At 46.2% G+C, this 25,962-nt stretch overlaps 1 protein-coding gene and 1 long non-coding RNA gene across 5 annotated transcripts in view; both read left to right on the forward strand.

Annotated features, from left to right (window-relative positions):
• The window catches only part of KIF5B (kinesin family member 5B), a 35,715-nt gene extending 28,857 nt beyond the window's left edge, over positions 1–6,858 (forward strand). For both annotated transcript variants that reach the window (XM_048076610.2, XM_048076611.2), the window contains exons 25-26: positions 1,749–1,881; positions 4,321–6,858. In XM_048076610.2, coding sequence (XP_047932567.1) covers positions 1,749–1,881; positions 4,321–4,327 — 140 coding nt within the window. In that variant the 3' untranslated portion in view covers positions 4,328–6,858. The remainder of the gene's footprint in view (positions 1–1,748; positions 1,882–4,320) is intronic.
• A 2,398-nt stretch (positions 6,859–9,256) lies between these two features.
• The window catches only part of LOC136790016 (uncharacterized), a 301,984-nt gene continuing 285,278 nt past the window's right edge, over positions 9,257–25,962 (forward strand). The window contains exons 1-4 of one of the 3 annotated variants that reach the window (XR_010829088.1): positions 9,257–12,171; positions 13,260–13,372; positions 18,911–20,881; positions 22,968–23,866. This is a non-coding gene — a long non-coding RNA (uncharacterized lncRNA). Of the gene's footprint in view, positions 12,172–12,396; positions 13,179–13,259; positions 13,373–18,910; positions 20,882–22,967; positions 23,867–25,962 lie in introns of those variants that run through there. The other 2 variants (XR_010829087.1, XR_010829089.1) reach the window with 2 other exon arrangements.

The raw sequence follows: 25,962 nt of genomic DNA on the forward strand, positions 1-25,962 counted from the left end.
TTATCTTCTTATGTGTGCATTTTTCAACCATAGTTGTATTCACTTGCGTGAACATGGTGTATTTTCAACCACGAGTTATATTGTGGTTAGTCAGACTGTGTGTGCATTTTGTTGTGTGCTTCTTATTAAATGGGTCTCTTCTATGACCGACTTCTGATAGCTGGACTTTTTTACAAGCTGGGAAAGTCTTACCTAGGATTCTGTCCTGTATGTGTTGTTTCCTAGAACAAAACAATATGCTGAATACAGGGTCTTAGCTCTGTAACATTATTTCATAAGAATTTCTAAGGCTAAGTAGGTGTTCAAGGCAATGTGAGAGATTGTCATTGCCTTCAAGAACAACAACAAAAACTGTCTTGCTTTCTTTAGATCTTGGTTGGGAGGGGGCAGACAGAAACCCCCAACTAACATCCAAAAATCCTTCACCTAGTATTTTTGGTTCTTTGTTCCAAAACATGTAATATTCAGTAGCCCTTCTTAGCCAAAAAAAAAAATGATAGCTAGTAGAGTTTCTTACTGTGTGGTGGAATGCAGTCATACTCTTGGTCCTCCTTTCCACCTGCTATTATGCTGTCAAGTACTGAGGACCAGGAGGGTGTGGGACCTGTGAAGGACTTACCCGTGCCTGTTACAGTGTTTTTGTTGGACCAGTAATTATGGGATCCACCTGTATAAGGACTTCAGTAATCAACATACTTACCTTAAATTCTGATTCAGCTGAAATGAACATTGGAGTTGAATTTTGCTTGTATTCCGTAGGTTTGTAAAGAGCTGTTCCAGACTGAAACTTTTTTTTTGGGAGGGGTTTTGGTATGGGTTTTTTGGTCTCCTCAAGTGGCAGCTCAAAAACTGATGCATTCCTGCTTTATCTTTCTGTCAAGTGATCTCTAAGACAACAAACAATTCTCTAGTGAGTTTACCGCAGGTATAAAGCTTCCTGTACGTAAGTGTCTGGTTGAACACGTGTTCCAGGAGATTAGTTTGCTGCAAGGCAGAAGTTGAGAAGTGTTTCTCTGATGTAGTTGCTACCTGTAGTTTAATATCTGTTTATGTATTTTCTGTTTAACGTGGCAGAACTCTTACGGTTATACAGTTGTGTATGTCTTGTTAAGAGCTAGCGCAAAACTGACTGAAAGCAATTTATGAAAGCATATGCAGCTTGTGAATTTCCTGTCAAAACTACATGAATTCCAAAATATAGCAAATTACATAATATATGCTGGTAAGTATTTGATGGAGTGGTGTTTATTTGTGGAGTAACCAGTATGCAGAACTGCTCATAGAGCAAAATAACTAGCTTGTAGAGCAAAATAAACTAGTGACATATCATTGAGGAGGTGTGAGAGAAACAGCAGGATATAATGGTTCTTTTTAGGAACATAACACAACTTCGAGTGGTGAATTGTCTGAGTTCTTACTGACAAGAAATAGGACTCTTACAAAGAAATACATTAGGTGGGGTAGATAATACATGTGGGGAAAATCATTTTCAGAAACTTTGTTAGCTTTAACACTAGTAGGGATAATAAAAGGAAAACCTTGTCTATTTTTCAGAGCTGATTATATTTGATACTAATCTGACAGGTTCTTGGAATACCATCTCCTAAACTTGTTTTCCTCTAATTCAAAGTGCATTCAATTTTGATTATTACTTTTAGGCCGCTGTAAAATGAAGCATTAGTAAATTTGAATAATGAAAGATGAAATTGCTGTGTACATATCTGTAAGTCATGTCTTGTTTCGTGCAGCTAAGCCTATCCGTCCTGGCCAGCATCCAGCAGCTTCTCCAACTCATCCAAGTGCAATTCGTGGGGGAGGTGCATTCACTCAAAACAGCCAGCCAGTTGCACTGCGTGGAGGTGGAGGACGGCAGGACAAAGTGTAAGTTTGGCTTGTAGGATTTGTTTTAAGTGCGTGACCACTCTTTGTTAGTATTATTACAGTCCATTCTGTTGTATAAAATCACTTGAGTAATCAAATTAACTTCTTTCAGGAATTTATAGCTAGAGGAACAGTGTACCTCACTAATTCTGTTTTTTTTTGTTCTAAAACTGGCATTTATTGTAAAATGGTAGTTGTTGAGTTACAATGAAGTAGAAGAAAATGTAAAAACAGTCGATTGGATATCGTTATCAGCCACAGCAAATAGCTAATTTTTGAGAAGAGTTTGGAGAGTTTAAATTATTTTGTCTCGCTAGTATTTTTTTAATGGTTCCCTTCAAAAAGCAGTCAGCAATGAAATAAAAAAAAGTGACCCTGTTCTTATGTTGTTCTTACTAACTTTGTGCACTGTTTCACGTGTCTGTAATTTGGAAGCATTTAATGGAAAAATTCATGTATTTATCCAGTAAACTTTAATTGTTGCCTAATTAAAATACAAGTATGGTAGTTGGAATCAATATGTGCACTTTAAAAATGGGGAATACCTCTCAAATATGTCTCATAATCTCTCTTTAATCTCATAAATCATTACACTGAGTCAGGTACTTAATATACGTAAGTTACTTGCAGAATCAAGTCTTTTAATTAATGTCTGCATTGTAGTTGGTCTGTTAGTTACCCAAGAGTAATGCTTTACTGCATCTTCTGTCATCATCTTCACTTTTGAGTGTTGTAATATGAATGCCTTCTAGAAATCCTTAGTTAAGGTTATCTGCATCTTCAGTTTGAAAATAATCCTAAAATAATCGATTGTGTGGTGCTTAAATCCTGGGCCTTTTTTTTGAAGTGTACTTAGAGCAGCTTATTAATCTTGTCTTCATTCATTTATATTAGCTGAATGTCTTTTCAAAGTTTTCCATCCAATTTAGTGAAGAAAATCAGGCAGTAGAACTAGTTAGGGTACCTGGTTCTGTTCAGTAGCCTCTCTTAAAGTAGAGGTTGAAGTGCTATGTACTTCAACCTTGAATAAGGTTTAATTTGAATGACCAAGGAGCTGGCAATTCATGCACATTTGATTAATATTTTGACAGGGTGAATGTAATCTTGCAGCTACTTCAACTATGAAATCAATCTAGCTCCACTGTCCAATGCAGAGGTATATGAAGGTGTGATTGACTTGATATATTTTTAGATGCCTAAAGCGTGTGGAAACTCATTCTAAAATAATGTTGCCTACAACTCCAGCAAGAGAGTCTATTTAGTCTTACACATCTTTAAGAGTACTTACAGCTGATATAATCAGCGATAACTTACTCAATTTTGAGCTTGTATCTTGCTTTGGAGAAGGAGCTTTCACTGTCGGCCACTGGGATTTTAAATAGGAGACTTAGCCCTTTGACTTTTGGACTATTTGTAGATTAATCATCTGGGAGTGAAAAATATCTAAGTATTGGCTAAAGTCCCTTTTTAAAACAAACAACAAAACAACAATAAAAGAAACCCCCACTACATAATATATGTACAGGATCCCTTAAGCAGTTGTAAAGCTTTCCTACTACTTCTGGCATTGGCACATTACTCGTTGCTGTAGAATCAAGCTGAGTTTAGCACTTAAAGGCAGAGCAATGAGCTTCATTTATTCGAACTGTCTTATTTTGGTTTTGGAAGAATCTCTCCCTTATGGAAGTATGGGAACAAAACTTTGAACTTCATTTTATTATTAAATATAAATATCTCCTGAGTTTGTGAATACTTAGGTAACCAGTCAGTAGCATTTTTCTCTGTAGTAGTGTCTATTGTATCTTTTTTCTGAGGATTAATACAGATACTAAGCATCGGAGTTTCTGGTTAGGGTAGGAGTTCTGGTACAGTAGAAGCATGGTGTGCTGTTTAACATTTGGAGACCACCATTTAACTTAATGATTCTGGAAGTGTTTAAAAAAAAAAAGTCAGCTGTTATTTCCTCACATAGATCAAACATTTTTAGCGCAATTAATGCCAGATGATCTCTTCATTCCCACCTCATCTTCCCAAAAGAGCCAAGGCAAAACTTTGCAGCAGGTGTTAGGTGGGTACGTGGTACCCAGGCAGTTCTCCCCCTTCCCTGGAAAAGTAGCAATGTTGTAAGAAATGGAGATGGGTTGTAATTGGCTTGATTATAATGTTCACTGCTTTGGGTATCTGGTCTTGATTGCATTAGTCAGCTTATCTTGGTGTAAATTTGTATTGGTAACAGCCAGCATTGCTTAAATGCTTCCAGCATTGCATAATGTCTTATTCTAAAGCAGATGTTGTGTTAGCATTTATCTAAGCGGTTTGAGAACTGAGCTCTTAAAAGCGATGTAAATAATGAATGTAATCTACTGTAAATATAAATAGCTTGGCTTTCTTGGTTTATGAGGTACGAACACTTAACTTCTTTATTTTTCTCATTTACAGTTGCTGAACGGTAAATGCAGCGTAAGGAGGCTTGGATATCGTATAGAGGGAGTCATTCCATGACAATAATCTTTCCCTTTGGGGACTGTAGGATTATTTTTTGAAAATGTATAAATTATACCTGGCCTGTACAGCTCTTTTCCCCTTCTACAAATTCTGCTAACTGATTTCCTACCCCCTGCCCATATTCCCCCAAAAAAACAAACTAGAGTGCAATTTTGGCGTCTTGAAAAATGACATGTTAGTTAAAGTGTAGCTCTGCTCATTACACGGTTTGTCTTTCATGTCTTAAATTTAGTCTGCACTGTGCCAAGCTGAATGTACATTAAGAAAATCTTAGTTCAATTTTTCTAGCTTAATTTGTGTACATTTTATTGTCTTAGGGAATGTGCAACAGTGTTTAAGTATGTTTTCATTTTTATCACTTCACATAACACTACATGTCCCACTGAATTAGAACAGCACTCTACATTACATTATGGTTTTCTTTTGGAATGCTACATAGAGCATTGGAACTAAATTTCTTTGTACAGTGTAAGAATACTGAAGTGTGCTTACGACAACTGCCATAAGGCACTGCGAGCGCTGCACCACAGAACTAAAGAGTTCAATATGAACAAGGCTGTGTAACTGTTATCTGATTAAATGCCCGTTTATCGGGTTATTTAGAGTTAAATATTGTACAGTAATAAGAGTAAACTGAAGTTTACAAAAGACTCTGGCAATGGATTATCTCATCTGTCCTGTTCCTGATTCTACACACAGTATAGTCTGGTAGAGTGAAAACATTCTGCTTCATTCTGATGAGCCTGTTTATCCATTTGTCTACATCTGTGGTGGTTCACTTTCGCTGTTGTAAAATAGTGAAATGAGCACAATCTAAAATTTAATTTGATATTCCACTGCATACACAGTACTGGAATTTTCAGCTAAAGTTTTAACTTTCAATTAAAATTAATTTCAGCAACAATTTCAGATACACCTTATAAAGGATACAGCTTTTTAAAACTATGGATCTGGAAATCCCAGAGGTGTGTTTAAAATAAAAATAAAGCACTATAGCGAATTGTATTTGTAATCCGTTTGTAAGTAGGTATATGAAATGTCCAAAGTAGTAGTTGTTGAATATTTTTCTTCTCTTTGCAATAAAGTCCTCTAAAGTGGCTAATGAAATGTTTTTTTTTTTGTTTTTGAGCTCCAATACTTCCACTGAGCAGAATCTGGGGTTTAGGTTTTTCTAGTATAATTTGCCTAACTTATTTATAGGGTTTAGCCACTATAATTTTTAGCCTCCTTCTGGATAGAAACTAGTTTCCAGGTCTTTGAGAAAGAAGGAACTTAATGTTGCTGAAAGAATTTAGACAGCTTTCCAGGCCCTGTTAATACCACTTTGTGTGTTAGTTTGAATTTTTTGATGGGTACTCATCAGTTATTTTGGAAACGGTAGAGATTCTATAACTGTTCAGCAGCAGCAAATCACTTTCAACTTTTTATAATATAAATAGAAAAAGTATTTATATCATGATGGAGTGTAGTCAGATTTTAGACCTTGAACCACTTGTTTTCTATATCTACAGTAGACTGAATTTTTAATAGTTCGATATTTTTAATGGTTGAGTGTATCAGTCAGAAATCTCACTATTTGGGAGTTTTCAGCTTTTAAGACTGTTCTGTTTATTAAGGCTGCCAAACACTCCAAACTTGCAGTTGTTTTAGAGCATGTCTAAAGACAGCACTCTGCAGAAAGAAAAGGAACAGCAAAAACTATTTCAATTGAAACTTCTCATAATGGAAACAATACTGTCTGTTATCTTCCTCAACCTTAACTGCAGGTTTTCAGGCCTTGATTTGTTAATTTACAATCAAAAACAAAACCCCACTTTCTTTAAAATGCATTCAGATGAAGCAGGATTTTTTTCTCATGCCTGTGAATGGGGGTTTCATTCCTGTAGGTAATTATCGTGGGTTTTGGTGCTGAAAATTCCTGTTTAAAATAAAGAAATGATAGCCTGTAGCTCAGTGTACCTTTTTATATTTAAACTTTTTTATTTTAAACATTTTATGAAGTTTACCAAGAACTGCCTCTTAAAGTGTTAAATAAGATATATACTTCTTGTTTTCTGGTTTGGCTGTCGTAGGTCAGCTGGACAGGACAATTACTGTTTTTTGTAAATTAATATTCAGTCTATACAGGGAATGTTCAACACTGCTGTTTCAACTTGCAGTCTTTGGTTCTTACTTTTATGTTCCTCTAGATCATATTTTTTTAAAGATGGTTTAGGATAGGAACTCGGTGAAATAATATTTATTTCTGGTGAACAACTAAATTATTTACATAACTTAAATGCTGACTCACTACTGTGCGTAATTCTAAATTTGACATGAGAGGACAAGTCTACCTGTGGAATATGAATTAACTTCAGTACACTTAAGATGCATTTAAAACAATTGGTTTGGGGAAGACGCCATATAGTTTTAACTTACCTGCATGCTGTAAATGTATTTGTGTTTAAATAAAGAGAAGAAAAATCTTTGAAATTTGTGCATTTATTCAGTCTTGACATCAGCGTGTCAAATTGTCCTGATTTATTTATTTATTCTTTTTACTTGTTTCCTGACCAGTTATCTTTGCTTAAACTGTGATCGTTGTAAATCTGCAGTTACTTACACTGATAAGCTACAAACTGCTCAGGCAGTCATTGACCCAGCCTAAGCTGAGCGAGGGGCAGGGACATGCCCGAAGTCTGTCCAAGTTTTTTATAAGCAGGGGCCTGGGATAGCGTCCCTTTTGGATGAACTGAGAAGCTGTAATACTGTGGGTTTTTTTATGTAAATGTCAAAATGCATCACTGTATATACGATATGCTACACATAAAACTCTCTTGAATCACTTAAGTCCATCACACTGCCAAGGGACACAGCAAACACATCAGAAAAATTACTACTAAAGACTGACTGAATCTATCAGGATTTTTGCCTATGTGGTTCTGAGCTGATTCATCTTCTTGAGCTTCCTCTCTTTCCTCTCTCTTCATCACTTTATTCTAGAACTACAGAATATCTTGAGTTGGAAGGGGCCCTTAAGGATCAATGAGTCCAACTCCTGGCACCACACAGGTCTACCCAAAAATTCAGACCATGTGACTAAGTCAAATGCTTCTTAAACTCCGACAGGCTTGGTGCAGTGACTGCTTCCTTGGGGAGCCTGTTCCAGTGTGCGACCAACCCCTCAGTGCAGAACCTCTTCCTGATGTCTAGCCTAAACCTCCCCTGCCTCAGCTTGACACCGTTCCCGCGGGTCCTGTCACTGAGAACAGATCGGCGCCTGCCCCTCCACTCCCCCTCGTGAGGAAGCTGTAGACTACGATGAGGTCTCCCCTCAGCCTCCTCTTTTCCAGGCTGAACAGGCCAAGTGACCTCAGCTGCTCCTCATAGGTCCTCCCCTCTAGGCCCTTCACTATCTTCGTAGCCCTTTTTCAACCAATCCTTCCTGGGGGAGAAGGGGCAAGTGAAGTGGGACTGGGAAGAGTGCAGTTTTAACTTTAACTGCTTTTAGTCTTTTGCTCTGAAAGTTGAAAATGCAGAGGGTATCAATTGACTAGGCTACGCAGTGTAATGGGGAGAGAAAGGATTGTTTGAAGAAAAATGTAATACATGTGGATGAGACTGTTGTACAAGGCTGTATTTAGTTTATCTTTGAAAAGGAAGATATGAGGGTGATGGCTATCTAGGGGAAAAAAAAAGGGTGGGTGGAGGGCCACGCAGCGTGGTGTGGCAGGTCTGTGTCAAGGATACCTTGAAGGTAAGGATCATCATGGAGTCTGTCATACCCGTGTACACCAGGCATTTTGATATTACTGAATCAAGCTAAATCTACCACATCTTTTCTACCTAAGAAACTGGGGGAAGTTTTGATAAGTATCTCCAGCAAGTAAGGAGAGCAGCAGAACCCAAATTCTCGGCATTCCTGAATGCAGAAGACTGGGTGTGGAGAAGGACTCCTAAGTGCCCCCCGCAGCAAGCTCTCAGCGAGCCATCCCTGCGGCCTCTCTTCGAGTAGCTCCTACCAGGGGCCCCTAATAATGTCCAGAAAGTGAACTCGGACTTTTCTGCATGTGTGGGGTCATCGGGAGAATACGCCTTGTAGCTGGTAACACCGCGTTGGAGATGGCTGTGGAGCCACTCGCACTGTTCGGTGGGTGCTTGGCTGGGCTTTGTATCGGCAGCAGTGTCAAAAAGGGAATTAATTAATTAGCTCAGCGAGGCGGCTGAGGCTGGGGCTGAGGTCCGGGCACCAAACGGCCGCCGCCAGCTCCGGGAGCCCCCCCCGGTGCCGCCAGGGGGAGCGCGGCGCCCACCCGGCGCCTCCCGGCCCCCGCCCGCAGCCCCGGCGGCTTCGGCCTCAGGCCGCGGTGCCCGGCTGGATGGCGGCGGTTTGCGCTGGGCTTTGTGCCTGCCCTCCCGTCCCGCAAAGGTCTCCGCATAAATCCGCCGTCAGCGCAGCTGGGCCCGGGAAGGCTCCAGCAGGGGGCAGAAAACAGGGCCTGGCCTCCTCGTCGCTGGGCGCGGGGACCGCCGCCTTCCTCCGGCCTCTGCCACCGGCCTCCTGGGCCAGCTCAGCTGGCAGCCGGCCTGGTCTTCACCCTCTGCTCACTCATGCAGAGCTTCGTGTCCTCCCCAGCCCCGTGGTGGCTTCACCCCGATGGGGCGAGCAGCTCAGCTCCAGCACGACACCCGCTTCTACCTCGTCCCCCTGGGTGGAGCAGGGAACAGGGCATGGGGGCTGCGGTCAGTCCCTGACGCTTCGTCTCCGCCGCTCCCTCACGGTCCCTCTCTGCCCCTGCTCCCCATGGGGTCCCTCCCACGGGATGCCGTCCTTCCCGAACTGAGACTGCGGGGGCTGCCCACAGGCAGCAGCTCTTCAAGAACTGCTCCCACACGGCTCCGTACCACGGGGTCCATCCATCCCCCAGGAGCAAACTGCTCCAGCACGGGTCCCCCACGGGCGGCAGCTCCCCCCAGACCCCTGCTCCTGCGGGGGCTCCTCTTCACGGGCTGCAGCTCCAGCTGTAGCACAGCAGTTTGATTTTTTTTCCCCTTCCTTCAATCTGCTCTCCCAGAGGCCCAACCAACATCACTCACTGGCTCGGCTCTGGCCAGTGGCAGGTCCCCTTTGGAGCCGGCGTGAGCTGGCTCTGCTCTGACATGGGACAGCTGCAGGGCTCACAGAGGCCACCCCTGCAGCCGCCCACAACCAAAACCTTGCCATATAAACGTAATACAACTCCCCATGTCCTTTGCTGCAGGGCTGTTGTGCAGCCAGTTGCTACCCTTGATGCCTTCGCCCCACCTGTGGGGAGAAACCCTATCGGCTTTCTAGAGGTGCAGCATCAGGCAGATCCCCTGATGTGTGACCTTTACAGAGTCACTTAACTCAAACCTGCAGAATTCATACTTATGCTATTTCTTTTTTTCGACTAGCTCTACTGTTGTCATGCAGAACAAGTACCATTTGTCACAAATAAATGCTCCGGGAGCAGTCCCCTGTGTGTCTCTTTCAATACTGCTCTATGTAAAGTGATGACTGTAAAAGTCTTCTGTCCCACAGAGGTGCATAGAATTGAATCTTGACATTAAAATATTGTGAAAAGCTGCATATTGTGTTTCTGAATAAGCACTGCAGTATTCTTCTAGGCATTTTCTGCTCTTTATTTAAACAATTTTTGCAGGAAGATATTTGGAAACATCACAAGATTTCATATCTTTGAGCTGCAAAGCAGTGATATAAGATGCAGAAAGTCAGAACTCTCATCTGTGCAATGGGTGAATCATTGTCAAATGCACTCACAGGTGAAGCTCTGAGACATTTTTGTATTCCTCTCTCATCTCCAGCTGACTTCTCTCCATTGATCCACAACACATGAGCAGCATGAGAGAGGTGGGAAGAGTCATTCCTGATGAGAAATGGATTTCTTCCCCCACACTCATTATTTTAGAGGACTGTCAGTTTCCCTTGGCAGCCCATACAATGGGCTGTGTAATAAATGCAGATAGCATAAAATTAATGTTTCATTCCCATGGTGACAAGCAGTGGCATCCAGTTCCAGCGCAGGATAATTCAGTGACAATATGGCAGCAAACAAGCGCTTTGCCTGTTATGGGCTAATCAGAGATGCAGAGTGTTTGAATTGGACTAAAAAGCTCCACATAGCTTAGCCCGAGTTTATTAACCTGGAGACACGCTGGTGGAAACGAGCAGGAAATGAGAGAATGTGCATAAAAAATGAGCTGAAGCACATAAAAATATGCATAAAAGCCCGAGTGGATTTTAATAAAACATTTCCTTCTCCTTTTCATCCGGCTCTAACCAGCGGCTTTGCAGAAGCTGTCAGGAGAGAGCTGTGTCCACACCTGAGTGCAGGAGATGAGTGCGTGTGGGGATGAGCGAGGGGATACCTGGTGATGGAGCTGGCAGAGACCAGGCCTTCACGGCTGCCAGCCTGGCACACGGCAGAGACACAACCTGCGGTTTGGTGGTTTGTGTTCGGTCAGACAAGTGGCCCTGCTGCTTCCTTTGGCAACACACGGCGAGGCAGGGCGGCAGGGAACCAGAGCCAGAGGCGTTGGGGAACTGCTCCATGAAAGAGCCTCTGGAGACACGAGCGATTCACAGCAGCAGCACTCCGGGGTGGTTGAAGCCAGGAGGGTGTCCCGAGCCCTGCGGCTGACCCCGGGCTGCTGGGGAGGGGGCTGCTGGCCCCAGGGCAGGGCCTGGCTCTGAGGATCCCCCCTCCACTTCTCCTTGGCTGCCTGTGTCCCCTCCTCCTGGATGCATGGCTCAGCCGTGGCTGGTGTTGGGGCTTCCTCAGACCCGACAGTAAGCGTGCCTTTCTTTAGACTTTATAATACATACAGGTGGGCACTCCAGAGGCAACAAGATACCGAGATCTTGGGACAACCTCCAAAGAACAGACGTGGCAGGAGAGGGAATTCAGCCGGCATGACTTGCCCCAGGGTTTCCTTCTGCGGGGCAGCGGCTCTGCAGAAGGGGCAGGATGGGCTGGCAGCCTCTGAGGAAAGCGGGGCCAGGTGAGGCTCCCCTTCTGCGTGTGCTGGGCCGTGTGTGCTGCGTGTTTCTGAAAGGCCAGTTCGCAGTGTGCGCTCTCAGTCAGAGCAACGCCTCGTTACTGCCTGGGATAAATCTTGTGGGTGCTATTCGCTGTGTGCTTTTCATCAGATTAGCTGTTTAAGAGTGTCTTATTCATGTCCCTTAGAATTATTCAAAAGATTCTCATCACACTTTTTTTTTTTTTTATTAACGAAAGCTCTTGGAGCCACATCTGACAAGTTTTGTTGATCATAATCTCGTGGCTGGGAACTGATCTTGGTAGCCATGGAAGCAGAACTTCTGGTTTTTAATGTCAACATAAGTCCACAAAAAGTGGAGTAAGGGGGAGCAGGTCATTTACATTATTGAGCAGTTAAGAAGTCTTTTTTTTTCTGTGACTGGTTCCAAGTTTTCTAATTTCATGCACTAAGTAATGGATAGGAACAAAATCTTTTGACAGCTATTTCTACTGTGGAAGCTGATGAAAGGGGGTAACGTGGATGCACACGATGTCTTAAGAGGCCTTTCTGCTGACCGTGGGCTGCTCCCTTCTGCGGGGCTGCAAACACCACAGTGGGCTGAGCACATGGGAAACGTTGTGATGTTCCCCGTGAAGGAGGACGGCAGGTGTCTGAGCGCAAACCAGACTGGATTGGACTTCACAGGTGTTCCTGGAAACCCCCTGAATCCTGTCCCTGGTTCTGAAGAAGCTGCAGTGTGTCCTGTTTACAAGCCTCATTAAGGTAGGGCCGTTAGTCCTGCTGTGCCTGTGTATTGGGTTTACGTGGCAAGGTTTTGGTAGTGGGGGGGCTGCAGGGGTGGCCTCTGTGAGCGAGCTGAGCTGTCCCGTGTCAGAGCAGAGCCAGCCCCAGCTGCTCCAAAGGGGACCTGCTGCTGACCAGAGCCGAGCCAAGGAGCGACACTAGTTGGGCCTCTGGGAGAGCAGAGTTACGAAAAGGGAAAAAAAGAAGAAAAAAACAAAAACAAAACAAAACAAACAAAAAAAAAACCTGCTGTGCAACAGCTGGAGCTGCAGCCCGTAGAGGAGCCCCCGGTGGAGCAGGTGGATGTGGCCTGGAGGAGGCTGCGGCCCATGGAGAGCCCCCGCAGGAGCAGGCCCCGGGCCGGAGCTGCAGCCCGTGGAGAGGAGCCCCCGCAGGAGCAGGGGGTCTGGGGGGAGCTGCCGCCCGTGGGGGACCCGTGCTGGAGCAGTTTGCTCCTGGGGGGGATGGACCCCGTGGTACGGAGCCGTGTGGGAGCAGTTCTTGAAGAGCTGCCGCCTGTGGGCAGCCCCCGCAGGCTCAGTTCGGGAAGGAGGTGAAAGAGGGTGTGTGTCGGGGGGGAAGGTGTTTTCAGTTTGCTTTTAGTTTCTCACTGCTCTTGTCTGTTAGTAACAGGCCATAATCTCCCTTCTGCCCGTTTTGCCCATGAGAGCAACTGGTGAGCGATCTCCCTGCCCTTACCTCAACCCATGAGCTTTTTCTATTGTATTTTGTCCCCCTGCTCTGCTGAGGAGAGGAACCAGAGAGCGGCGTGCTGGAGCAGAGCTGCCTGTCGGTGTGAGTCCACCACACCCGGCAGGAGCAAAGTCGGAGGAGCAGCACCATGGAGGTGCCGGGGCAGCCAAAAGAAGCGGTGGGTGGATGCAGCTGCCTGCCTGGCTTCCCCTCGGGGCATCCCAGCCCTGCAAGCAGAGAACTGCCCTCAGCTCCAGCAGATCCAGCTGAGCTGCGGCTGCCGGCCTGTTCAGGTCTGCAGGAAACTACGTATGGGTATAAACAGTGCTCCTAAAAAATGCTGGAGATTTAACCCTCTCCATCATCTTTTGTAGGTGAAAAAAAAGCCCTTTGGAAGTGCTGGGGACCACAATGCTGAGAAAGCCCCTGCAGGAAAAGGGCAGCTCCTTCCCTTGGGCCCCACGGCTGCCGTCAGGTCCCTTGGTAGGTAGGTGATCAGTGCCAAGCACTTTGGTGGCCTCAGCTGGTGCTGGTGTTCCCCAAGCTCCACTCCCTGCACAGGGTTGTGTGTTTTTTTTTGTGTTTTATTTTATTGATTCATTTATTTTTTCCCAGTGACTTATGTTAAATCTCCTGCCTCCCCAGCAGGGTGCTGTGGATGGACCGAAGTGGCCAGGGCTCCACATCCGCCTTTGCCGCAGGCACTTGGGCCGGTCCGCAGCACCAGCATCACCTCCCCGTGCAGCCGGTGGGGATGGCACAGCGGGGCGGCCGCTCACGTGTGCTAATCCCCGCACTGGGTCACTGGCTGGGAACAAGGCGAGGATTGTTCCTCGGGCTGGGGAAGGCACGGCGAGGGGAGAGGGAAGATGTGCTGCCCCCCGCCAGGCAGCGGCGAGGAGAAGTCAAAGGGGACTTCTTCAGAGAAATGGGTGCTGTGTTTGGCTGGAGGGGAGAAAATGTTTAGAGATTATTTTTTTCCCCCACAATCTCATTTCTTTCCCGCCCTCCTGGGCCTCTAGACCACAGAATGGTGCTTACTCAACCCAATAAATATTTATGGCTTCAGACAAAGAAAGGGAGAGTTTCAGCAGGTGGAGCTGAGGGCAGGGAGAGCGTGGAACTGCCCTTGGGCGGAGGAAGGGGCTGGAGCCGGGTTCCCCACACCTCTGCTGACTGCTTTAACCGCGAAACCATGGGTGGAAGCAGCAGCAACAAAAACAAAGCCCGGCACCTAAATGAACCAAACCAGAAAGCCATGAGTCATGCCTGGGTCTACAGAGAGGATTCCTTACTCACACTTCCTTTACACCTTCAAAGAGCCGAAAACCCACCTCTTTGTTGGCAGTGTTGGTCGTGTTTTTGTTTTGTTTTGTTTGTTTCATTTTGATTTTACTTTTTTTTAAAGATGGGATTCGAATGAATATTTGTAAAGAGGCGTTTGAACCTGTTTGAACCCTCACGTGGAGCAGGGCTGGGCTCTGCCCTCCCTGTTCTCGCTGCTCTGACTTTTAATCTCATGGGTGGTACCCGCCTCTTCTGCGTCCGCTGCGTCATCGGGATGTTGTGAATACCGGCCTGAAAGGTACACACCACAGCGTGCTCGCACAGCCCAGGTCATCCCCGTGACCCTCACCCCTGTTTATTGCAAGCCATCTGGGTTGAGTCCTGCGAGCGGCATCGCGCAGCAGCATTGTTTTCTGGGCTGAAACTGATGGATAGAGGAGGAGAGCAGGGCAGCGCGTTTAGCTGAGGAGTTAGGGTTACCATCTCTCTGTATTACTGATACAATCGTTCATATTTGACTCAGTGAGTGCTCACTTACACATTCAGTAACAAACACCCATTAAAGTCAGATAGAAGCTGGCTGCTGTCTAAAACACCGAACACCTCGAGCTACGCACAGCGCTACACAAGCATGCAGCGTTTATCCAGCTTCTACGTGCATAGGTTTAGCTCTACACATACATAGGTGCACGTACACGTGTGTGAGTGTGTTTGCATTTCCTGTTCCTCGAGAGAGTTCTGCTGATCCACTGATGCTGAAGCAGCCTTGTGGGTGCTCCCTGGGTGACACAGCCCAATCCAGAGTGGGACGTGCGTGCTGGGGGACACCGAGGCGTCCTCCCGTGGGTTGAGCCCTCACCAGCACCAGGGAGGCTGTGGCCAGAGGCCTCGGGGAACAGGACAGGCACGGGGAGCATCCCTGTGGTACGAAGCTGCTTGCTGCCACCTCTCTTTGCGCCCAAGCTTCCCCAGAGCATCAGCACAACAGAAGATCTCGTCCTGCTCTCTGACTTACTTGGAAAAAGATATGTCACCCCGTATTGACTCACTGTGCAGTGAGACTAATGCTTCCCAAACAGCTGCAGGTCTCTCCTACCCCCGAAATATTCTTGCGGGGGAGTGATGTGGAATATGTTCCCCTTTAAAATGCTAGTTTCATTTGATGTGTGTGCTAATGGGCGTGCAATACTGCCACTGAGATTACCCAAGAGTGTCACATGCTGGAGACTCTGTACCATTTGTTTCTCTAATGACACTTCTTAATGCTAGAAATTTTAAACCTGTTAAAAGTGAAAAGCAAACAAACAAATATTGTGAAACTCTTGCTTGAGATGGGGAAAACGGCTCCTGGGGGAGAAGCTTTTTATTGCTCTCAGTTTATGAAACTCTTCACAGAGGTCAGAATTTTTCCTGTTTGAGGATCGTATATGTGGGTGCAGAACAATTTTCTGAAAGTCTCATAATACCTCAGTAGCAGAGAGAGAATATCTTTTATTAATCAGGCATTAAATAATTAATGTTAATAACCAGCTAAGATGCTGACGAAGGATGTGGGGCTGTGTTCAGACTAAAGCACCTTGCTCTTGGTCTGCCTCTTAAGCTGCTTTCCCAGGAGCTCGGCGATGAACGTTGTGTCTTTACCTCCTCGCCTCTGCTCGCCGAGCGGCGGCCACCCCCGTCTCCTCTTGAAGAGCAGGGCAGCCCCCTGCCCAAAGGAAAGGCACTAGTAAAAGGCAAAGCCAACCAGCACCCAAAAACCAGGTCAGGGCACTGCCTGGGAGGGAGCGAGCTTGCTCATGCTCTCCCCCGTTACTCACGTCCTCGGTGGTGGGGCAGCCGTGCTGCAGGAGGGCCAGCTGAGGCTGTTGGGAGGAGCGTGATTCACAGTCGTGTTCTAGGTAAGCCCCCGGGTTGGGTGATGCTCACCCGGCGGGGGTAGAATCCCCTCTTCCCTTTTTGGCAAGAGCACGGGTGGATTTCCATCCCACAGCGGGATGTGCCCCCAGCCGACGCTGCTTGCCTCCGGGTCACTGTAATGTCACCCTTCCTGGGTGACCGACTTGGACACGTCGCGTATTTGATGTATTCCTGTCAACCCTGGCTATGTGAGCAGGAACGAGCACAGAAGCACTCGTCAGGACAGCAGTAATTAGTTGCAACTTTGGAAATGAAATGCGTAATTACTGCTGTTTCACGTGCCAAGTAGCAGGCATGCAGTGAGAGGGTTGTGATGGTGATTAGGGATTGCAGAGTTTTAGAGCAATTGCTGCTCCCCAAATCCCGCTCAACTCATAAAAAATGTCCCCAGGCAATTATAATCCATTGTGCAGCACCAGGCAGAGGGGCAGTTTGCATCTGTCAGTAACTCTTTTGCAGTTTTATCTCCGAAGAGGTAGAAATCTGTCTGCACTGGGGCATGTCTGTGGGTGACAAAGTCAGCCCTGAGCCTAAGTGGGAGCCAGCCCCTCTCCCTGCAAAAATCAGGCAGTGAGCACTGCAGGTCCTCCTGCTCACCCTTCCTGGCCTGAAATCTCCCCCTGTGCAACCTCTGCGAGCCCCCTCCCTCCCTCACGAGTGTCTCCCTTCCCCAGGGGCAGGGAGCAGATGCGTGACCGGAGGCACAGGGCTCCACCGCTGACCCATGCAGGAGCACGGGGACGGTGATGGCAGCACCCACGCGGTCACCGCAGCCACCACCACGTCATCTGCTCTGAGGCACCTGAGCGATGACAGCTCGTGAGCCACCTCCCAGCAGGGGCTGCCATTGCAAAGGACATCCTGGAGGACAGCTCCGCCTGGCTGGTGCCAGCACGGTTGTCCTCTGGTCCCATGGAAGGCTTTGGGCATCACAGGGATGCTGCCACATGAGGTTGGTTTGGGAAGAAAGCTGGCATTTCCCTGCCTTGGGTTGCTCTCAGGCACGGCGAGTGCAGGTGATTGGGGCATCTTCATCTTTCCTTGAGAAATTATTTCGCATTGTTATCAAATAATTCATCACGGAATCTAATGAGATCACCTTTGCAGCATTAAACACACCTTTACATTGGTATCTGTCTTCTCACCGATACCTTTTGTTTTATTAGTTCAGTTTTAAACCCTTCAGAAGTGAGGTGCTGTGCAGAGCGGAGATTTGGCTGCTCTCGGTTCTGTGGTGCTGGCTTCCAGCGCTGCTTCTGCTGCCCTGCGATGCTTGCCTGGAGGTGTCCGGCAGCGACCATGTGTGCATCAGCCGTAACGTCACAGAGCCGTGTATGGGACCTATCAATACACGTATCGATCAGGACCGTGCCAGTGTTCTGGCCTAGAAAAGCGATAGCCCAAGCTGTTATATTAACATAACTATTCAAACTCCCAACCTCTTTACCCAGACATCGAGAGCAGGTATCCTCACACAGCCTGTGGTGCGATGTGCCAGGGATGGATGTGAATTTTGCCTATGTTTCTGCCCGAGCTGGTGTGGGGAAGCTGTGGGTGCCCTTCCCCTGTCAGGGCCAGGGCAAAGCCAGCCCCAGAGGGACAGGCAGATAAGGACACTCCTGTTCTGCTCTGGTCACAGACTGTGTGTGAGACCTGCAGCCCTGTGATGGCTGGACACAGGTCACACTGCCACTTTTGCCCTGAAAAAACCTTGCCTAACCATGGCTTAGTGCTGGAGCAAAACATGACCAAAACACGGGGGTAAAGTAATCGCTCATAAAAGCAGGAGCTGCTCGTGCAGATGGCACAGCAAACGGAGAGAAGCACCGGGATCTCCATGATGCACCACAGGAGTTGTCTCCCCGTATTGCTGTCCGGTGGAAGTTATTCATGCACAGCAGTATAAAATTGCCTTAAACTGCATACTTTAAGGGTCTTGGCTTACTGTCTCCGTGACTGGATAGCTATCCTCTGTCCCACAGCGATGACTGTAATAAAAAGTGTCTACATAAAACAAAATCCCTTTCTAATACCCTGTGCTGTAAAATAGAAGTGTTGCTGGTGTGCTGAGACGTGATGGGTGCTTTTATGTGCTGCCCCCGTCACACCACCCCCACAAGCATTTTGGGGTGGTGAGGGGACATCCCGGGTGACGACCCCGCTGCCTGCCCGGCCGCATCCAGCCCCTGAGTCTTCCATCCGGCCAGGGAGCGCTCGCCTGGGCACAGCGAGCAAGGGGAGGGGGACAAATCAAGGGGAAAAGCACAAATAAAAGGAATATTGAACATATAGAATGGGAAAAGTATTGGTAGATACACCTCGGTCTCATATTGGACAGTCCTGGCTGATACCAAACTACTTTGCTAAGAGTCCACATTACATCAGGTAACGTCATACGGCTTGCAAATGAGCTTCTTTATTATGAGCTTAGAAAAGAAATTCTAGCCTCCAGGGCTGTTCTTTCTTTTTGATTTGCAAGTAAATAAACTTTTTAAAATTTTTCTTTCTTTTGCACCAAATGCCTCCCACCCCTATAGCCCAGACTCCTCTAGACCTGTGCCTGTCTTTCCTCAGCAGTTTGAACCGCCTGCAACTTTCACGCCTGTCCCCAGACCCTGCTGCTTCAGCTTTTGGAGCCTCCCACCCCATAATGGTCTTCTTGCAGTATTTAACTCCTTCCACCTTGAATAATGGAAGATTAACTTCATTCCATGTCTTATTTACATAGTAATTGTTACTAAATCTCTGAATCCTCATGCCATATTATTACTGCTGCAGCTACAGGGGCTGATCCAAGAACCAAATATTGTTTTCACTGTAGGCTTCCCGCAAGTCACTAAATGGATGCCGGAAAGTGCCATTATTGTTCTGAACGAGGATGCAGCCCCATCCCAGCACTGTGAACTGGTTTGAGAAAATTACTGTGTTGACTTCAGCAGCTGGACTGAAGTGTTAATAAAAGAAACAAAGGTCAGAGTGAGATAAAATTTTCAGGTGTTTCTTTTAGGTTAAAAAAGCCTTGTTCACCCACCTAAACCATTCCATCTGATGCAAAGCACATCCTTTTCCTGCATTTATTAAAAAAAAAAAAAAAAAAAAAGAAGAAGAAGAAGAGGAAGAAGAAGAAGAAGAAAAGGCTACCTGCACAAATCTGTACCAACAACAGTACCTCACGCAGCAGAAGGAAAAGACAGGCTGCATTTTCCTGTTTCCCCAGTGAAACTTAATTCTGTAATTCAGATCTCCCAGTGCACAGCTCACCTCCACTTCTGCAGCTGTGCGAGGTCGGTGCGATCAGGGACCACACAGGGCACACGGGGCTGCGTGCTTCAGGGTCTGCCCTGGGTTCGGCTGGCCCAGAGGGGATGGGGATGAACACAGGGGGCCCCAGTGCCTTGGGAGAGACATCCCTGTCTCCCCAGATCTTTTCCTCCCCAACCCAGCAGGTTTCCAGGAAATCATGTGGATAAAGCCTTTGTGAGGAGAAGTGAGGGATGGTCATGGGGACAAGGTGGAGAGGAGGAAGCCACGCTTACAAACCCACTGAGCCGTCATTGTGCTCGCTGCGTGACAAAGGCTCTGCCAGGTTGTCACGCTGACCCAAACCATTGCAGCTGTGTCTAGTTGATCAATAAATCACGTCTTATGTGGACACCTCTCCTGAGTAGCTGGGCAACTGCTGCTTGTTGCTTTCCCTCTCCCATCAGGGATGTTGGGAGTGGATGTGAGCCTCTGGTGCAGCTGGCGTGGAGGTCCTGTGGGACAAAGACCCAGCACTGCCACTGAAGAGGATGGAAAAATTGTCAGTAAGGGTTATTTGGTTGCCTATGCAAAGGCCAGAGGTGGGAGCCTCTGGGCAGGTGGAGACCACATGCAAGAGACAGCAGTGAGACAAAACATTTTCCAAACAAAGATCTAATTAAGGATTAGGGAGACTGCTGCACAGTGTAATTAGGAGATTACCGCCTGGCATGGGTTAGACTCAACAGAAAAATCTGTGCCCTGCTGTATAAAATCTTCCAGGCTCGGAAATGGAAACCCATAAGGAAAAGTTCTTCGCTGCCATAACCCCGTGTCCTGAGGCGCTGCTAAGGCACTATGAGGCTTGCCGGTCACGGAGCAAATCGGCACCTGTGAGGTCTCCTGGGTCGGAGGTAGAGAAAGCCACATCAGGAGGTGGCCAGCAGCTCCGCGGGCTGCTGCCTTGTGGGGAAGTGGTCGCTGCCTGGCCTGGCGTTGGGAGGGAGGAACGGGCCTGCGCCCAGCCCAGGGGCTGCAGAGTGTCGGCCAGGCCAGACTCAGTCAGTTAATGACAGAAAACATTGTGAGAAACAGCCACAGCAGTTAAATTCCCAAAGCGTTTCTGAAATCATTAACTAAAAATAAAGCCAAATTGTTCCTCTAAATGGACTCCCAGCAGGATGGGTTGTCTGGAGAGGAACCAGAGAGGTGGTGGAGTCTCCTCCTTGGAGACCTTCAGAAGCCGCCTGGACATGGCCCTGGGCTCCCTGCTCCTGGTGGCCCTGCGTGAGCAGGGGTTGGGCCTGCTGGGCCCACAGCTCCCTGCCAGCCTCAGCCACCCTGCGGTTCTGTGATTAATCCTTGCTAAAGGTCAATAAAACATCGCAGTAAACATCCCCTGGATCAAGCAGCGAGACCAATGCTGTTACTCAGCCTCAGTGTCTTCGATTGTGCCCACAGCTGTGGATTCACCAGACGAGAGCAAGGCGAATGTGGAAGATCAGCGCCCTCCCGCAGCTCCGATCCCTTCCTTGTGTTTCCTTGTCACACAGTAGGTTTGCAGGGCTCCCTCAGCGTCGTCTTCTCTTCCCATACCACTTTTTTCTTTTATCTAGTATTAATTCTTCAGTGTAGGATCCACCTGTTTACTGTGCTGTGTCTATTAGTTGTTTGCAGCAGTACAGACTGTAAATACTAACAATTTTGGCTATTTCAGTTAACTCCTTATATATTCTCCAGCACACAGGTGTATAATACAATAGTAATCTTCATTTTAGTGCCAACTAGCAATAATAAATTAATGGATGAAATGCACGTGGCAAAATCCCAGTAAGGGAAGGCCCTGAAACCTCTGCAGAACCAATTTCTTTTCTCTTTTGGAAACTCGAAAATCAATATGAAGTTTCAAAGCCCATCACAGGTTAGTGTCAGGTAATAAGAGAAGATCTTGAACAAATCAAAGCTTATTTTGCTTTGGGGAACGTTGCTTTTAACCAGGTCATTTGCCTTTCTCTTGCTGTGCAATCACAGAATCAAAAATTGCAGAATTTACAGAAAATAGACAGTCATCAGCACGTCATCTTGTCAGACTGATTTGTCTGGAGACGAATGCCTGTCAGATTTCCTCAGCCTTGGAAGCTGATCTGAATACTGTCTGTGGCCTAGCAACCTCACCAAACGCCCCAGCGCTCACACCAACAAAATATTCAGGATACTGAAATGAAGATATTTAAACATGTGGTTTTGATTAAACCATCCTCTTTGAAAGTATAATTTGGAATTATTTTGCAATTTTTATCTATAATATGAACTAAATCCATGTTGTACACTATAGGCTTGCCTAGTAAGGTTAACTGTCTCCCACCTGCACTGTACTTTCTTGGTCGAGATTATTGCCTCCTTGGGTACCTTACTCAGCCTTTTGCTACCTGACAATCCAATCAAAAAATGTTTAAAATTGTAAGGAAAATTTTAGAACTAGAAAAAGTAACCTGCTTGCTTCTATAAAAGCACCTACCTGTGGGATTCTTAATGACTGCAGCATACAGTCAGGAAAAAAAGGTAACAGAAAATTGGAGCTGTCATCTCACCTCCCATTAAGAGATTAATTAATTTTCCTCTGACAGTGATATCAGTTGAGCTTCAACATAAAGACACAAGATATGAAACCATAAAAGTTATTTTTAAAAGTGCATGTTGGTAGTCATCTGCCGCGATGCTACAAAGCACAGGAGCTGTTTTTTATTTTATTTATTTATTTTTTTTTCCACTTTTGGCCTAGCAGGACCATTGGGTGGTTTGTCAGAGGCCACAGAAAGGCAACATCAGTGCTGTGCTGGAGCTTAGCAGCTCTGAAAATTAAAATGCATTCCCATTTCCGAGTGCTTTTTTTATTTTTGTAGGATGTTAAAGCTTTTATTGCTTATAAAATATCTAGTTGCTTAGGGGAATTTTAAATGAGAGTCTTCTCACTTGTGCTTGGAATTAATTAACCTCTGGGAGGAGAAAAGTCTTCTTGTGTATCTAAACAAATGCCCTGGAACGATCTGTGCTTAAAAGAAAGCCTCCCAGCTGCGTGACAGCCTTGCTCCATGTAATAACGCCGTCGCAGCAGCACTGCAGTTGCTTTAGGGTTCCCCCAGGGCCTCGGGGACAACTTGTGCCCAGAAAGCCCCTGGAGATGCCACCTTGTGCTGCCCTGAGGCCCAGCTCCCGGCTCAGCCCCCGGCTTGCTGGCGTCCATCCGGACTGAAGCGTGCACATTTCACAGCTGTGATGACGCCCAGTCAGTGCCTGCTGTTAACAATTTAAGTGGCCTGACTCTATTTCCAGGAATTCGGGTGAGGTTATCTGGCAGTCCACCCTGCCTTTCCGGCAGATGGCAATAACCCATAGCGGGTGAGCAGGAGGGCGGGAATGCACCCACGGCGCTGTGGGGCATCAGCAGGGCTGGGGCGGAGAGGGCAAGGCAGGAGAGAGCGAGCAGGTCCATGAATAATAGATGGCTAAAATCTAGCCAGGCAGCAAGTGCATACACAGGAGAGGGGGAGAGTGCATAATTCATCTGTAATTGCTTTGGGGGGAATTTTAAATAAAGAGGAGAGACAAGTCACAGATTCCCTTCGTTTCTTTTCTAGGTTTTGCAGCTCTGGAAGCGTGTTTTTGTGCACCCATCCAGGCCCTAGATCGCAGAGGTGACCCGGCTGCAGTCAGATATCTGTCAGGTGGCGTGGTGGCCACACCAGGGTACCAAGTGTGACTGAGGCACCACCTCTAGACGACTGCTGCATGCAACGTTGCAGGCCGAAGGTGGCGAGCGTAGGGGATGCGCCTTCAGGAAGAGCGCGATGCAACACTGGTGCTGCCTCGCTCGTGGCAACTTCATAGCTCCTGGAAATACCACGGAGGAATTTCTATCCTGTGATTCACTGTTAATTATCCTGCTCACTTGGCAAACCATCTGATTTATGTCAGACTGGCTTTTGTCACAGCGAATGGAGTCCTGTTTAACTGTTTTTTTTTTCCCTGGAATAAACAAGGAAACAGGAGAGTACACTACAGAGTGACTAACCTGGAATCTATAAATCATGATTTCCTTGGGAATCAAGCATACTGGTGTCTAGAAGTGATAATTTTATGTGATAAACCTATATCCTGCATTTGTTAAGATTCAGTTCTTCAAAATCTTGTTGGCATTACAGACCCATAAATACAGACCCATAATGCCAGATCAAAGGTCTGTTTGTGCCGAAATCCCTGCTCTAAGAGCCAAAACATTCAAAGTTCTTTTGGAGTAAATGAGACAACCTGCCCTGGTTTTCTATTCACTGAGGGGAGGTACAAAAGACCGGTTTATGCTGTAAAACCTGAGGGTTTACAGCCGCTGCTGTTACACAGGGACCTGTGTAAAGCTCCTTTGTTTTCTGAGCTCGCTACACTTCTGGCCTCAGTGAAAGACTTGGGCAACAAGTCCTGTGTTCTCATCTGTGTGAAAAACATTCTCAGTTTCTAATTTGTAACATTTCACTATCACCGAATGTTCCCTTCTTCTTCCTCCTTTTTTTTTATTTTTATTTTTATTTTCTTTTATGAAACAGAGCAATTGGAAACTCTTGATCTGCTTTCCTTCTTTCTTTTTACAACATTATATTTTTTCTTATCTTTTTCCTTGTATGGGTCTCTCCCAAAAGGAAAGCACACTCATTTTTGTCTGTCTCTTAAAAAAAGGCACAATAAAGTAGGAAGAATGGTTAATGCCCACTCATAAAACATACAGAGCAACCCTGAAATGTTTTTATGGGAAAAGGAAGTTCTTCTCCTTTTATGTCTCACTTGCCCTCTCCCAAGAAGCAAATTAAAAGTGCTGAGAAAGAGAATTGCTTTGGGTGGCGCTGTGGTTGAGATCCTAATAATAACATAATTGGAAGTGCAATAGCCAAAGACCTCTATCTGTTAAAATACAGTGACTTTTTATTATTTACCCACCACCTCACCAGCAGACCTGTTTTAACTCTTATTGTCATGACAGCTTCTCAGCCTGCACAGCACCAACTTGTTTTGTAATTATTTTTGAATGGTTGGGTGTTCAGCACCTCATGCGACATTTGGCTTGTGGCATGCATGGAGAATGTGCTCTGGATTGCCAGCTCTGCCTTTTTGCTGTTCTGTTACACGGGAGCTGCTGCAGTGAGGCGAGTGCTGGTGCATCACTTGGTGCTGGACGGGCTGACCCAGAAAACTGCAGTCTGAGAGACCTGCTACAAGTGAAGAGGAGGAATGGATGATACATTTCCCAGTTAGCAGTAAATTCACAAAAAATATGGTCCCATTCATTCAAAAACATAACAAATTTGATCTGAATTCATTTGAATGATGCTGCCTAAGGAGAGAAAAGGACCAGGGATGTGACTGCATTTCCATCGCAGAGCTGGGGGAGGGGGTGCCTCTTTTTGCACGTTCACTAAAGATGTGGAAGATGCAGGTTCAGTGTCTGCTCAAGGGCTTTCAAGCCCCCTCCATCTCCCCTTTCTAAGCACGTCACCACTAACCCCTGTGCCATTAAACGTTCGGGGGTGCTTGCAATCCTGTTGCTGCTGTTACAGTTAGCATTAATTATTAAAGATTCACTGGCGGAGGGACGGCGCTTCAGATATCTCCCGTCCTGGAGGAGTGCTCCAGGCTGAGAAGCATCCATGGCCTTTGTTTAAATGACTGCTGATGTATTTTCCGTGATCCATAATGGTGCCAACCAGGGGGACTGAAGGTGGCCCACTTCAGAGCGACTGCCCATGGTCAGGATGCTAATCTGGGGGATATGGCAGATGATTTTCAATCCAGTTTCTGCCGCATTTGAACTAAACTACAAGGTCTTTGTTTTGCCATGAAAACTCTCACATTTAAATTTGTTTTGCCCCAAGCTGGGGCTTGTTTTTAATTTCATTTTCCCCCTTACTTTTTTTTTTTTTTTTGTCTCAGCAGGATGCCTGAGAACCCTCCCTCCCTTTTCTTTCATTGCAATTGTAACTATAACAAAGCTCCAGGCCAGTGAACACCTCTTGCTTGGCTTTGGAGTTTATTCCTCCCTAAGGTGTAGTTATTATTTCGTAACTGAAAGCACCTTCTAGGTATTTTTTTATCAGCGGGATAATAGATACTTGTAGCTCTGCTGTAACTTCCTGGTGAAGCCGCCGTGATGCCACCGGCTTTCATCTCGGCTCAGCTGTTTGCAGTGGCTCTGGGACTCCTCCCTTTCAGGAGGCAGTTTCATCACGAACGAAACCAGCATCCTACGCAGCCTGGTTCTGTCGCCAGGGCAGACCGGTGCCGCACCAGGAAAAGATCATGATCTCCACACTTGGAGCACACGTATTATGTATTGCTAAAGTCATTACCTAGTAGGCACAGTGCTCCCAGACTTTCTCATTAGGTTCTGAGCTAATTAGAAGTGGCTAAGATGTCCGCATTTTGGACATACTTTTATTGAGTGGGCTTCAAGGGAGGTATAAGACTCTCCTCCTTCCAAAAATGGTTATATTCACCATCAACATTTTCACTAAAAGGTTTAGCAATTTTTAGCAAAAAAAAAAAAAGACTTTACAAATGAAGTGATTACATCATCCAATGGTTTTGATG

The sequence above is a fragment of the Anser cygnoides genome, chromosome 2, assembly GCF_040182565.1.
Source record: "Anser cygnoides isolate HZ-2024a breed goose chromosome 2, Taihu_goose_T2T_genome, whole genome shotgun sequence".
NCBI classification, from domain to species: domain Eukaryota; kingdom Metazoa; phylum Chordata; class Aves; order Anseriformes; family Anatidae; genus Anser; species Anser cygnoides.